Source organism: Oryza glaberrima, chromosome 7 (assembly GCF_000147395.1).
Source record: "Oryza glaberrima chromosome 7, OglaRS2, whole genome shotgun sequence".
Taxonomy (NCBI): Eukaryota; Viridiplantae; Streptophyta; class Magnoliopsida; order Poales; family Poaceae; genus Oryza; species Oryza glaberrima.
The window spans coordinates 2,991,140-3,005,883 of record NC_068332.1 but is presented as its reverse complement, the minus strand read 5'-3'; the positions used below and the strand labels follow the sequence as shown (position 1 = coordinate 3,005,883).

The 14,744-nt window shown below is 45.8% G+C and overlaps 2 protein-coding genes across 2 annotated transcripts; one reads left to right on the top strand and one right to left on the bottom strand.

Moving 5' to 3' along the window:
• Positions 1-496: 496 nt before the first annotated feature.
• Positions 497-5,097, top strand: LOC127778426 (leucine-rich repeat receptor-like serine/threonine-protein kinase At1g17230). The gene is made up of 3 exons (XM_052305026.1): positions 497-3,738; positions 3,906-4,296; positions 4,671-5,097. The coding sequence occupies exons 1-2, from the start codon at positions 798-800 to the stop codon at positions 4,292-4,294; spliced, it is 3,330 nt and encodes a 1,109-aa protein (XP_052160986.1). The 5' UTR covers positions 497-797; the 3' UTR covers positions 4,295-4,296; positions 4,671-5,097.
• Positions 5,098-5,944: 847 nt separating this feature from the next.
• LOC127778427 (transcription factor PCF6-like) lies at positions 5,945-11,415 on the bottom strand. The gene is made up of 2 exons (XM_052305028.1): positions 9,696-11,415; positions 5,945-6,279 (listed from the first exon to the last, which is right to left on the bottom strand). Exon 1 carries the CDS (start codon positions 11,081-11,083, stop codon positions 9,743-9,745), a length of 1,341 nt encoding a protein of 446 aa, XP_052160988.1. The 5' UTR covers positions 11,084-11,415; the 3' UTR covers positions 5,945-6,279; positions 9,696-9,742.
• Between the last annotated feature and the right edge of the window lie 3,329 nt (positions 11,416-14,744).

Below are 14,744 nucleotides of genomic sequence, written 5' to 3'. Positions count from 1 at the left end.
TATGTTCATCATTTTAAGGTTTTTTTTAAACTGATGGGAAACGGTTGAACAGTTGAAGACAAGATGCCAACTTTCCATTAGATACTTGACCTCAAAAGGTTGCTATTATTATATACTTATTTTATTAAATTACTTGTTAATATTGATCCACCCAGATTGATCCATGCTTTATTAGTCCCTAACTAAAAAGTGCTTAGCTTAATCCCTTTCGCGCTTTGCCTTTTTTTTCCTACCTCCGATCACGAAAAGAACCCCGAGCGGAGGCGCCCTCAGCGAAAACCCGTAATCCCTATGGAGGACACGGAAACCACCTCTACTCATCTACGCGTATTACACGCGCCGTCCGTGTCACTGACGGTGGGGCCCACCTACCTCTCTCCTCCACTCCCCCGCGCGCCACCTGCTCGGCGAAATGCGCCAGTGGTGGTCAATGCTACAGCGCGGTTTGACCCTTGCTCCGCCATAAAGGAGAGCCGAGCTGAGCTGAGCTGAGCTTCTTCTACCTCTCTCTCTCCCCTGCAGCGCCCACTCACTTCAGTCGCCACCACCACCACCACCATCGTGTTGTGCATCCCGATTGCGCGGGCGACTAGTGCCACCACCCATGGCTGGGTGAGACTGTCCCCGCTTGCTGGGTGGTGGTGGCCTAGTGGGGTTGGGGGGGTGGGGGCGCTCGCCTTCTTGGCTGCTGCTCTCTGTGCGTGTGCGTCCATCCATGGCGCGCTGTTTCTTGGCGTAGAGGCGGTGCGCGTGTTTTGCTCGTTTTTCGTTCGAGGTTGAGCTCGGTTGTTGCGGCAATGGCGGCATCCGTGGCGAGGGTGTTGCTCGCGGCGGCGGTCTTCTTTGCCGCTGTCGCTGCCGCCGCCGCGGCGTCGTCGTCGTCGGCGGCGGCGGCGGCGCTGATGGAGTTCAAGACCAAGCTGGACGACGTGGACGGGCGCCTCTCGAGTTGGGGCGCGGCGGGCGGCAGCGGTGGCGGCGACCCGTGCGGGTGGCCCGGCATTGCCTGCTCCGCCGCGATGGAGGTCATCGCGGTGATGCTCCACGGCCTCAACCTCCACGGCGAGCTCTCCGCCGCCGTGTGCGCGCTCCCGCGCCTCGCCGTCCTCAACGTGTCCAAGAACGCGCTCGCCGGCGCGCTCCCGCCCGGCCTCGCCGCGTGCCGCGCCCTCGAGGTGCTCGACCTCAGCACCAACTCCCTCCACGGCTGCATCCCGCCGTCGCTCTGCTCCCTCCCGTCCCTCCGCCAGCTGTTCCTCAGCGAGAACTTCCTGTCCGGCGAGATCCCGGCGGCCATCGGCAACCTCACCGCCCTCGAGGAGCTCGAAATCTACAGCAACAACCTCACCGGCGGGATCCCGACCACCATCGCGGCGCTCCAGCGCCTCCGCATCATCCGCGCGGGGCTCAACGACCTCTCCGGCCCGATCCCCGTCGAGATCAGCGCGTGCGCCAGCCTCGCCGTGCTCGGCCTCGCCCAGAACAACCTCGCCGGCGAGCTCCCCGGCGAGCTCTCCCGCCTCAAGAACCTCACCACATTGATCCTCTGGCAGAACGCCCTCTCCGGCGAGATCCCGCCGGAGCTCGGCGACATCCCCAGCCTCGAGATGCTCGCCCTCAACGACAACGCCTTCACCGGCGGCGTCCCCAGGGAGCTCGGCGCGCTGCCATCCCTCGCCAAGCTCTACATTTACCGGAACCAGCTCGACGGCACCATCCCAAGGGAGCTCGGCGACCTCCAGAGCGCCGTCGAGATCGACCTCTCGGAGAACAAGCTCACCGGCGTCATCCCCGGCGAGCTCGGCCGGATTCCGACGCTCCGGCTGCTCTACCTCTTCGAGAACAGGTTGCAAGGAAGCATCCCACCGGAGCTCGGCGAGCTCACCGTCATCAGGAGGATTGATCTGTCCATCAACAACCTCACCGGCACAATTCCAATGGAGTTTCAGAACCTCACCGATTTGGAGTACCTGCAGCTGTTCGACAACCAAATCCATGGTGTCATCCCTCCTATGCTTGGTGCAGGCAGCAACCTTTCGGTGCTCGATTTGTCGGATAATCGGCTGACGGGGAGCATCCCACCTCACCTTTGCAAGTTCCAGAAGCTCATCTTCTTGAGCCTCGGATCGAACCGCCTCATCGGCAACATCCCCCCGGGGGTGAAGGCTTGTAGGACATTGACACAGCTCCAATTGGGGGGGAACATGCTCACCGGGAGCCTCCCCGTCGAGCTTTCGCTGCTGCAGAACCTGTCGTCGCTTGACATGAACCGGAACCGGTTCTCGGGACCGATACCGCCCGAGATCGGCAAGTTCAGGAGCATAGAGAGGCTGATTTTGTCGGAGAATTACTTTGTTGGGCAGATCCCTCCTGGCATTGGCAACCTCACCAAGCTTGTCGCCTTCAATATATCGTCGAACCAGCTCACCGGACCGATTCCTCGGGAGCTGGCGCGGTGTACGAAGCTCCAGAGGCTTGATCTGAGTAAGAACTCCCTCACTGGAGTCATTCCTCAGGAGCTTGGCACACTGGTGAACCTGGAGCAACTGAAGCTATCTGACAATAGTCTGAATGGAACCATACCAAGCAGTTTCGGAGGCCTTTCCCGGCTCACCGAGCTGCAGATGGGAGGCAACCGCTTGTCCGGCCAATTGCCGGTCGAGCTTGGCCAGCTCACTGCGCTCCAGATTGCGCTGAATGTCAGTTACAACATGCTATCTGGTGAGATCCCGACTCAACTAGGAAACTTGCACATGCTGGAGTTCCTTTACTTGAACAACAATGAGCTAGAAGGTGAAGTCCCTTCCTCATTCGGAGAGCTCTCGAGTCTGCTGGAGTGCAACCTTTCTTACAACAATCTTGCCGGGCCGCTTCCCAGCACCACGCTGTTCCAGCACATGGACAGCAGCAATTTCCTGGGAAACAATGGCCTTTGTGGTATCAAAGGGAAATCATGTTCAGGATTATCAGGGTCAGCCTATGCAAGCAGGGAAGCAGCGGTGCAGAAGAAGCGGCTTCTCAGGGAGAAGATCATCAGCATTTCCTCCATTGTTATCGCGTTTGTCTCATTGGTGTTGATCGCAGTCGTTTGCTGGTCCTTGAAATCCAAGATACCTGATCTTGTATCGAACGAAGAGCGCAAGACTGGGTTTTCAGGTCCTCACTACTTCCTGAAGGAACGGATAACCTTTCAGGAGCTTATGAAGGTGACCGACAGCTTCTCAGAGAGTGCCGTAATTGGAAGGGGTGCTTGTGGCACTGTCTATAAGGCTATCATGCCTGATGGGAGAAGAGTTGCAGTGAAGAAGCTGAAGTGCCAGGGAGAAGGTTCCAATGTCGATAGAAGCTTTCGAGCTGAGATAACTACACTCGGAAATGTCAGGCACCGGAACATTGTCAAGCTGTATGGTTTCTGCTCCAATCAGGACTGCAATCTTATCCTGTATGAGTACATGGCAAATGGTAGCCTTGGAGAGTTGCTTCATGGTAGCAAGGATGTGTGTCTACTGGACTGGGACACCCGTTATCGGATCGCTCTCGGGGCTGCGGAAGGTCTGAGGTATCTTCACAGTGACTGCAAACCGAAGGTGATTCACCGTGACATAAAATCGAACAACATATTGCTTGATGAAATGATGGAGGCTCATGTAGGGGACTTTGGCTTGGCAAAACTGATTGATATTTCCAACTCCAGAACAATGTCTGCTATTGCCGGTTCATATGGCTACATTGCACCAGGTTAGATATGCTACTGACTCACCATGTTAGGTTAAAAGTTCAGAATTATTTATACCATCAAGTCAAATAGTTTCACTTGGTCTTTATACCATACAGTGGTAATTTATAGTTTGTTTAGTTGTTTTAACTGCTAAAGCTCTAATTCCATGATTCTTATGGTAATGCAGAGTATGCTTTTACCATGAAGGTGACTGAAAAATGTGACATTTATAGCTTCGGGGTAGTCTTGTTGGAGCTAGTGACGGGACAATCTCCGATTCAACCTCTTGAGCAAGGAGGGGATCTTGTCAATCTAGTGAGGCGGATGACAAACAGTTCGACAACAAATTCTGAAATTTTTGACAGCAGGCTGAATCTGAACTCAAGGAGGGTTCTGGAAGAAATTTCACTGGTTCTGAAGATTGCATTGTTCTGCACCAGCGAGTCGCCACTAGATAGGCCTAGCATGCGTGAAGTAATATCAATGCTGATGGATGCCAGAGCCTCTGCTTATGATTCTTTTTCGTCTCGAGCGTCGGAGGCGCCTATAGAAGATGATTCTTCTCTTAAACATTAGAGGTGAGATGAGAATTATTGAATAAGCAGCCTGTCATTGATCTTGCCTATGATTTATTTTCATTCTATAGTTAACGATAGTATCAGGTAGCGGCTACATTGTTTTAGCGCAAAATACAATTATACTATTATTTTTTTCAGTTCCAACAGATCAACCTTGTCAAGTAATTGGTTGTGCATGAAACTGAAACATTACTACAGAAAAATTGCATATTGTCAGTCCATAGGCTCATAGGACGTCTTGTAAGAGCTACAAAATATATGCATCATCACCGAGTTTTCAGCCACTTATACCAGAAATAATTTTCGGCGCATTAATTTACTACCAGTTGGACAACATTATATGCTAACCAGTTGCTTGTTTTCTTGTTTGGCAGGCTAGTGTCTTCAATTCTTTTTTACCAGCTGAGTATAAACTAGCAAGGGAGCATCCACAACTTAACTGAGATCTTAGTTGAGGAACCTCTAGGTTATGTGTTATTGTTGTGCTCCAAGAAGCTGTGGATATAATCTAACCTCAGTTTGAACAAGAAATCTGTCGTTCTGACCAAGATTAACCATCGGTTAAAGGATCTGAAGTAGTCCAGTTAACTTCAGTGACTACCCTGCAGTGGAGGAAGATATTTCAGAGTTTGGAGTGTTCCCTTTATGAAACACTCTAAATAGGCAGAGATAGGTTCAGTTCATCAGTCCACATAGATCTACTTTACTACCCTGATAAAGTTCAGTAGCAACACACTGCATTGTACATACTTAAACAGACTATATATATTGAGCTCATAATAAATATAACAAATTAATCTACTGATTTTTTTTCTTGCTCTTAATTTCTTGACTATAGTGATTTTTCCTCTCTTTGACCTTGCCAACTTACTGTAAAACAAAATAAATGGAAATAAATCACAGTACCTTGGAAAAATTATCATCTTTATCATGTATGGACAAGCAAGCCCTGCAGTCGGCAGCCAAAAGTCGATGCCTTGACCATCTTTTTCCAGCTACCACTGTTGGTTTTGACTTGGTGTCCTGCAAACTCTGCAAGCAAGTCAAGTCAGCAAGGCACACGAAATTAGGTATTCCAGCAAGCCAGCCAATGATAAAAGTGATGAGCTGATCCATGCATCCTTCCTGCCATGGCTCAACCAAAGTAGGGTTGAAATGCACTAGTACCTGCTTTTTATCAGAACGCAGCAGCAACAAGCAAGTGAGCAACAAAGAACTGCTCACCCAAAGTCCACATGTAGCATAGCAGCTTTCACAAAGCTTTGGAGATCCAACACATTTGTGAACTTTGATTTGGTAAGATAAAAGACCATGAAGGTTTGCATATGTTTTCTGCACATGCTGTGCAAGTACTGAAATAACCAGAAGGTAATGTAAGCCAAGCCAAGTCCAGCATAACGTTCGGTAAGTTCAGCAAATGGGCTGGCAGAAGCAGACAACCAACAGCCACTATCAACTACTACACATTAGTTACTTCTGAAGAACTTCTGAGCAAATGAGAGCCACTAGAAACAAGTTGAATTTACATCTCTCAAGAGTACAGTATTTGGCAAGAATTCACCGCAGATAGAGTACATCTGATAGATTGGATTTCAAGTTCTTTACGTCTCTCACAACCGAGAACAATAAAATTGACAGGCAACTGATCTCACAGTGTCAAAAGAGGCAAAGAACCAATCCAGTCCAGAGCCGCATGCATCCATTGACATAGTTTACAACAGAAAGGATTACAAGGGCGTCCCCTCCTCAGGGCACTCCGGCGAGTAATGCTCCCAAATTCTCACCTCAACAAAATGAATACAACAACAGGCAGAGAAAAGCACAAGATCATCTGAATAGCGATGATGAGGTCCTCCCGTGACCAAGGTAGATGTGCAGTTGATGCTCTACTTCCGAGAATGCATCCAGCATTCACTTATGGCAGCTTCAAGCTGTGGATGTTGCTCACAGGAATGGCTTGCAACGTTTTGATGTTTTCACTTCCTGTAAATAATCAAGAATGAAAATCTCCATCACAAGAAATACAAGTTACTTGTCAAACTATGTGCAAATTCTACTAAACTTAACCTTAAAAGGTAGCGCGCAATCTTTAAACTGATGTTTCGAAACAATGGGTAATACTGTGTCTATATATTCCCAGATCTGTCACTCCAATAGTGTGCATTGCTGACAGATGGACAGAAGCTGAGATATAGACATATAGTAGGCCAGCCTATAAACTTTTGCTTTAAAAAAAATGGACAGCTGGACCAAACTGTTTTAGCAGAGCACCTTTTGGTCATTCTAGTTTTCTTGATGAAGCACTTTCATATTATTAATCACAGTAGCAGCATAAGTTGCCTACTATATTGGTGAGTTAACTGATCCTTCTGGAATGATTCTATCAGAGAAGACAATAAAACCCCAGCTTCATCTCACCTGTCGGATTGATGTTAATCATAATGCTTTTTTTTTCCTGGTCTATTGAGTAGATTTATATTCCAGGACTCTAGAAGAACATAGTAAACCACATGTACTAAAGACCTTTGAGACAACAGATTCTAATCCTAGCAACTATAACGCAAGGATCCAAATCATTTTATTTGACAAACAAAGAAATCATGTCAAACATATGACAGTTCTTGGGCAGTAAAAGGTAGGAAGTGCTAGAGACATTCATTCAAGCTTTGTAATAATGGCCCATGAACAAGATTGTGCTAACTTAGGCTTATTGTATTAGTTTGATTACTGGGTCTAAGTACTAAAAGTTATTTTTTGTAAACTCAATAGTCAATTCACAAGCATGTTGATGTATTTCAAGCTTATAGCCCACTTAATATATACAACTTACATGGAAAAGCAGTAGTTAGACCAAAGTTATAGCTAAGCTACTAAACAATAAAAAAAAGGCACCTTTTGGCTACTCTGGTGCTTATCTTTGTGATAAACTAGTCTTAAGGTAGTATACCGTTTAAAATCTCAGCTTTGTATCATGTACACAGTATTCCAGCTGAGATAACTTTCCTGAAATACGAAGCACTTAAAATTCAATATGGCATACGGGATACGGGTCTAGTTTTATTTAGCGCTAGAAAGCATCAATAAAGGAAAGCATAATATTTGAGCACTCTTCTACACAAAAGAAAATCTCAACCATTTCATGATACAACATACTACTTCACAGTGGCACTTCTCACATTTTCCTATCAAATATGACAAAAGGTACATGTAGCACATGTTAGTTGGTGAGGAACAGAAAGGGCTGAGTTACATAAAGATTAAGGCAAAATTTAGGAAACATGATCCTGACAATGAAGTCTTTTAGAATATCACCTAGGAACATGACGCAAATTCTGAGAATGTCTTCCATGACAATCAACTATCTAATGATTATCAACGTAATCCATAATGTATTAATACTTGAGGGATTAACTACTGAGAATGATTTTCGCTAACCCAGATCTAAGAACATGTTTTTCCAGAAGAGAATTACACAAATCTTAACATAACTATAACCACTGGGTGTTAACTGCAACGACGCAATTCAGCTTTTAACCGCATAGCTGTTGTACTTTGTATGATTTGTTCCCTTTTTAAGTCTGAAGGACCATGAAAAGAACTTCCTTCTGCTATTAACTTTGAATAAAAAAGGGAACTAGCTATGTATAAAATTACTTCAACGAAAGAATAGTTCTATATGAACATTCAGATCTCACAGCCTAAATTTCCAAATTGAGCGCTAGCTTAAGGGTTATTACGAGAGCTGATGATGAAATACTATGTAAGTCCCTGTAAAGATGACTTAACATGGTGTGAATTATCTACTGATACTGCGATATGTAAGTGAATATAACTACTCAGAAACTATAATATGTACGATTTTCAGTGCTCCCTGATGGGTCCTTGGAAGTTCACATCCAGTTAAAGGGCAACCAAATCTTGAACAGCATGCTTATATCACAGTGATTTGTCAATTATCGCTAATAGTATGCTGACAAAAACTTGAGATTTGAGGCGATCATGATGTATGGTTTGCCCTTAGAATTTGATATAGACTGATGTTTGATTGCTTGGCCCCATGGCACCTTTGAGTTTGACAGAGATAGATGTCCCATACTCGGCCTAAGTGTCAACCATTAGATGTTTTTTGAGGAAACACTTCACAGTTAAAGCAACAGCGCTAAAACGTGTGCACTTATTTTTGACAACATCGGTAGATGCATATGGATTAGCTTCCTCTGATATTTTCTTTTCTTTTTTGTGAAGTCGCATCGTTCGCAGTTTTCTCTTTTCATTGAAAAGATGTTAAGATAACTCCTCAAGACTTTAGCACCTTAACTCCATCACTAGCAGTCTAGCACTGATAGTTCAACAACACATATATTGCACATGCCTTATTCTCCATCTCTACTATTGACGAACTAAGTCAGTAAACATCTAGACTCCCAACAATAAATGAAACTATCTTAGAAAAAGATATGACCTGATAAAAGAAAATGACCTCATGAAGCTGTACTGCTTAGGAGGTATTTCTTCCTAAGTGATTTGAGCTTGCTACATTTTCTAGCTAGACAAAACTATGCAATCCAAGAAGAAAAAGTTCTAGTTGTATCCTTCAGGCAAGGCATTGAATGCATTGACTTGGTGGTGGCACACAACTCTGTGTGCTAACTGCTAGTAACTAGTAGTAAAGCAGAAACAAACATCAAGCACAACAACCAAAATACTACTTGTTAAAATGGCATGAACAGGAACCTGTTTTGGCTACGCTGAGCTGCATATTCAGCTCCGAGCTCTTCTGAAAATTTTCTAGTTCTTGCTAAAGACAATAGACATTGGGGGTTAGCGTCCACTTCTCAACAAAGCCAATGCCTATCAAAAGAACACTAGGAAACAGCTTAGACTACAGGGTATTTTTCTCCATCCATTCTGTATTTGCAGTTCAAGCATTTGACAATACAGATGCATCATCCCTTCCATCCATGCAAGAGCAATACTACCCCAACGTAGGGAGGGTGTGGTTACTACAAATTAAGGCATTAAAAATCCAATGCCGGGCAAGCAGAAACCGTGCGATTGGCCTGTCTCCTATGAAATAATTGTTGGGGGGGAACAGAACAAGAAGCAAGATCCCAGCCCGGTGAGTAGTGCATCGACACCTGTTGTAAAAGGGTTGAGCTGAATGCTCCCTCCCCATAAAGCTTAGACACTCGTCAACTGCTCAAGAACAGCCCGAGTGTTTTGTGCGATTGAGGGACACAAGGCCACCTCGAGAGCCACCAAAAGTTGGAGATTAAACCATATCAAATTCGCAATTGGGGGCTTAAACAAATTCCCCCAAGGCACAAGCTGCCAAAAAGCAAGCAAAGCTGAACATGAAGCAATTGGGGGAGAGTGGAGATCAGTTCATGGCCCCTTACCATCCAAGAAGAGACGTCGCCGTCGATGCCCGCGGCTGCTGATCTGATCAGTGCTTGCCCTTCTCCTTGATGTCGGCGTGCCGGAACCCGTCCCAGAGCTGCAATGCGGCGGCGAACTGGGTGTCCGCGGCGGTGGGCGCGGCGGCCGGGCTGAAGAGGAACGGAATGTTGGGCGCATCCAGCGGAGCAGACAGCCTCTGCAGCTGCTGCTGCTGCTGCTGTTGCTGGTGATGGTGGTGGTGATGGCTGGAGAGGTGAGACTGCGAATTGGACTGAAGGGTCCCCCTACTGTGGACACCCACAAGACCCGAGGACATGGAGAAGTTGAGGTTGTAGTCGCCGCCGGCCGGGGTGGAGGCCGCCGCCGCCGCCGCTGCTGCCGCGTGGACGGGCATGAAGTGGTCGAACGAGTAGTGCGTCATCTCCGCGTGGTGCTCGGCGGCGGCGGGTGTGAGGGTGAAGTGCTGCGCGGGCGCCATGGCGATGGGGGTGATGTTGGCGAGGTGGGGAGCGGGTGATGCGAAGGTGTGCGGCATCGCGGAGTGATGGCCCGCGGCGGATTTCCGCGGCTGCGTATGCGGCGCGGCGGCGGCGGCGGCGAAGCCGATGTAGTCGGCGGTGGCCGCGGCGACGGTCATCGGCTGCCACGCCTGCTGCTGCTTGTGGTCAGCGGGTGAGGCGTTGGCTGCGGCCATCCCGGTGAGTAGCTCGGTGAAGGAAGCCGCCTGCGAGGAGGCGGGCGCGGCGGTGGGCGCGGTGGGGGTGGCGGCGTCGTCCCCGGCGTCCTTGGATGCTGCGGCCGCGGCCGCGCTGCTCCGCTCCCTGGCGCGCTCCCTGGCCTTGACGCGGCTCTCGGAGCGGGAGAGGGAGAGGACGGAGCCCTTGCTGGTCTCCGACGTGCTACTGCATCCGGACTTGGTGAGCTGCTGCTGCTGCTCGCGTTCGGCATGGGGAAGAGGAGGAGCAGCAGCAGCAGCAACAGCGGCGGAGGAGGCGGGGTGGGTGGGGAAGGAAGCGGTATCAAGCGAAGGGAGCTTGTCGATGGCGGCGGCGGCGGCCTTGATGAGCCACTCGATGGCCTTGCTCGGCTGGTCATACCCGAGACGATCCTGGAGGTCGTAGAACTGGATGGCGGTGGAGACGGAGAGGCGGACGCGGCGGTCGCGGATGCCCTTGGCCGTGTACACCTTGCTGTGGCGGTCCTTCCCGCCGGAGGCCCGCGACACCCGGTAGATCCGCGACGCCGGATGCTGCTGCTGCTGCTGCTGCGGCCACGGCAAGAGCAGCTGGTGGTGATGGCGCTTGGCGTCCGGCTCCCCGGCGTCGTCGTCGTCGTCGTTGGGCCCCCTCACCCTCCCCCGCTTGTTGTTGCTGCCGGCGAGCTCCATCCCGACGATGACGGTGACGGCGAGAGGTGATGGTTGTCGTAGTACCGGTCATATGCCCTAGGAAGCGCGCATTGAGGTGGGGGGAGTGGGGCGCGCGTCGTCGGTGAGGAAGGAGATCGGGGGTGGGGGTTAAGGCGGCGAGGCGATCGGGCGGAGGCGAGGTTTTTGGGGGGAGAAGAGGAAGAGAGAAGAGGGAGAGTGATTTTATGAGGGGAAATGGAAAATTGAAATGGGAAGAGAAGAGAAGAGGGATGATTGATTGAAGAATTGATGATGGGATGGGGGGAGGAGAGGTGTGCGAAACGAGGCGGTAGGGGGGGAGGGGATGGTGGTGTAGTGTGTGCGCCGCGGTGCACGCACGGGTGAACTTCAAAGGTTGTGGAGACGTGCCAGGGATGGTGGCTGCAACGGTCACACTGGACTGGACTGGACTACTTATATCAACATCTTTAACTATTGTAATATTCACCATGTATATGAATAGCAAATAGTATTAGAATGAGAGAAGAGGTAGAGACAAATAATATAATTTTTCTCTATGGACTAGTTCCACAATGTTGCTAGGTGGCTGAAACAAATATTGTATTGCTTATGGACCACTTTTAGAATATATTGTGGATGCCCTTAGGGCAACACCAATGTATATAGCTAAAATAGTCCATATAGATGGGACTCACATTTGTGGACTTTAACTATTGCAACATTCACAATGTATATGGGTAGTACTACATAGTATGAGGAGGAGAGAGGAAATAGAGACAAATGACATATTTTATTTTATATAGGCAGCCCATATGCTTATGGATGGCTTTTGCTATTTCTCTCCTATGAATTACTTTCACAATGTGGTTAGATAGCTGAATGTATTATTTTATTGGCTATGGATTGGTTTTGAAGTACATTGTGGATACCCTTGCTGCTTTTCTGAAGGTGTAGAGTCTCCGGCTCCCATCCGATAGCCTAATCAGCTAAAGAAAAAGACAAATTTTAAGTTTTTAAATTTAATTTTGAGATATTTTCAACGTGGTTTTTTTTTCAGCATTAGGTTTTAAGTCATCAATAACAAATATATAAATTTTTTTCTACAAATTGATTTTTATTCCCTTTCGGCTTATTAGAAAAAAAAGCTAAATGATGGGGCCTTCCACCTCCCGCACTATTAATGTATTAGTTAAATATTAACTTACAAAATTTATAAACTTATCAATATGATTTTTTAAGTAATTTATATATATAGTATTTTTAAAAGAAAATACACTTTGTTACGTACTCCCTCCGTCCAAAAAAAAAAGACAAACCTGATTTCCGTGTCCAACGTTTGACCGTCCGTCTTATTTAAAAAAATTATGAAAAAATTAAGAAGATAAGTCACACATAAAGTATTAATCATGTTTTATCATCTAACAACAATGAAAATGTTAATTATAAAAAAAATTTCATATAAGACGGACAGTCAAACGTTGGCACGAAAACTCAAGGTTTGTCTTTTTCTTTTCTTTTTTTTGGGTATCGGAGGGAGTAGAAAAGAGACGTGAGTTGGGAAGCGGGAGAAAAACACAGCTCGTAGTTGCTGTTACTAGCGGTAGTAGTAGTCGGCTAGCTCAACTGTTCCATTGCTGTTCCGGACGGCCTGACTTACAGTGTCACATGATACGCCTTGACTGACCAAAAATGGTCAGAATCCAACACGACTCAGACTAGTACTCCGTGTTTTTCACAAGATTTTTCTCCGCTTGCGCCGTGTTTAGTTCCAAAATATTTCTTCAAACTTTTAATTTTTTCATCACATCAAAACTTTTCTACATATATAAACTTCTAACTTTTCCATCACATCGTTCTAATTTCAAACAAATTTTTAATTTTAACGTGAACTAAACACACCCGATTCATTTGCTAAAGTGGTTCAAACCAAGTCACTCGTCGTATTCATCACTCCTAATTCACTTTGTCTCAACCCCTCTCCTTTTATGAACGGAGCTAGCTTCGTTCAAACAAAAGATTACATGATTCCATTGGACCTTCACTCCCATCACAAATTCTAATATGATCCATGTTACCTTACGTGCTTCTCTCGCTAAACCGAGTTCGACTCCATATGAAAACGATTTTTTTTAAATTCAACGGCTTTATACTTTTAGTGGTAGGCAACGTACCCGTCGATAGCGAGGCGTCTGTGGTGACTTTATCAATCTCTAGGATTATTTGACGGCACAATCTTCGAAGATGCTCATAGGGGTAGGGTTTGCGTGCGTGCGTGCGTTTATAGGGATGAGTGCGCGTGCGTTGTGAGTGTATGCGTTGTACTATGTAATTCTAAAAAAAAAGTATGTTTTTACAGGGATGAAGGAGCCACCCGTAAAGACACTACTAGAAAAATCATTTGTTGCCACGAAAAAAATTGTGGCATCAATACTAAAATTATGGCAATAGATACATGTTGCCACAATTGTAAAATCGTTGCTAGCCGTGGTAATAAACAACATGGTAATAGATTATTGCAACGATTTTTATTTTGTGGTAATAAATTTAGATGTTGCCACGGAATGGATGTGGCAAAAAGTCATATTGCAACACTTCGCATCGTTGCAATAAAATTTATTGCCACCACTCCATATGTGGCATTAGTTTTACGTACCAAATTAAAAGTTCAAATATTAATCTATCATCCTATCTATTTATCTACTTATTTTTTTTGATTTTGTGTCTTGGTAGGATTCGAACCCAAGACCTATCCTTCACGTGTGCTCTCCTTTACCAACTCACCTACGCATCAATTCTGTTGGAAAATGCATATCGTTCCATTTGAGCCTAGCTAACTGAGATTTAAATCATAGATTTGAATATCTAAAAGATTTCAAATAAAAAAGTTATCACCTATAAAATTGTAGATCTCGTCGAAAACTATAATTTCCATATAAAATTTGTCTCAATCCGTGTCCATATGAACAAATTAAGTTAAATTATGAGACGACAATTTTTTTGTTGCAACGAATTTGTTGATCGTGGCAACAAAAAAATAGTGAAAAGTACCATGTACTATATAAAGTGCCACAAAAATTAAAATTGTGACGATAGAGCATGTTTTTTGCAACAGTACGATTTTTTGTGGCGATGTCTCATTTTCTATTGCAACAAAAGTACTAAATAAAACAACGATTATAGATCATTGCAATAAAAAATAATTATTTGCCACAGAAAAATTATCATTGCAATAGTATAATATATTGCTATGAATTATTTTTTGTTGTAATAATTTGGTGGCAATAGCTCAATTATCTTATAGTGAGACGGCAACTAGTGTATCAACAGATAGAACTTACTCCCTCCGTCCTAAAAAAACTCAACATAGAAGGGAATTTTATCCTTTTGTCCAGATTCTTCTTAGGTTGATTTTTTTGGATGGAGGGAGTATGTCCTAACCGTTTGATTTTTGTTTTTAAATCAAGGGTTTGTTGGAACCATGCCACCCTAATTTTGTAAAATTTAAGATATGCCACCCGTATCTCAATGACATGTAGGACCCACATGAGTCAATGACATGTGGGTCAGGGTGGCATATCACAAATTTTGCAAAATTTATGTGGCATGGTTCAAATTTTCCCTTAAATTCAAATGGCTAATATCATGCGACTAACGTTATGAAAATTCTGAATCAACTTAT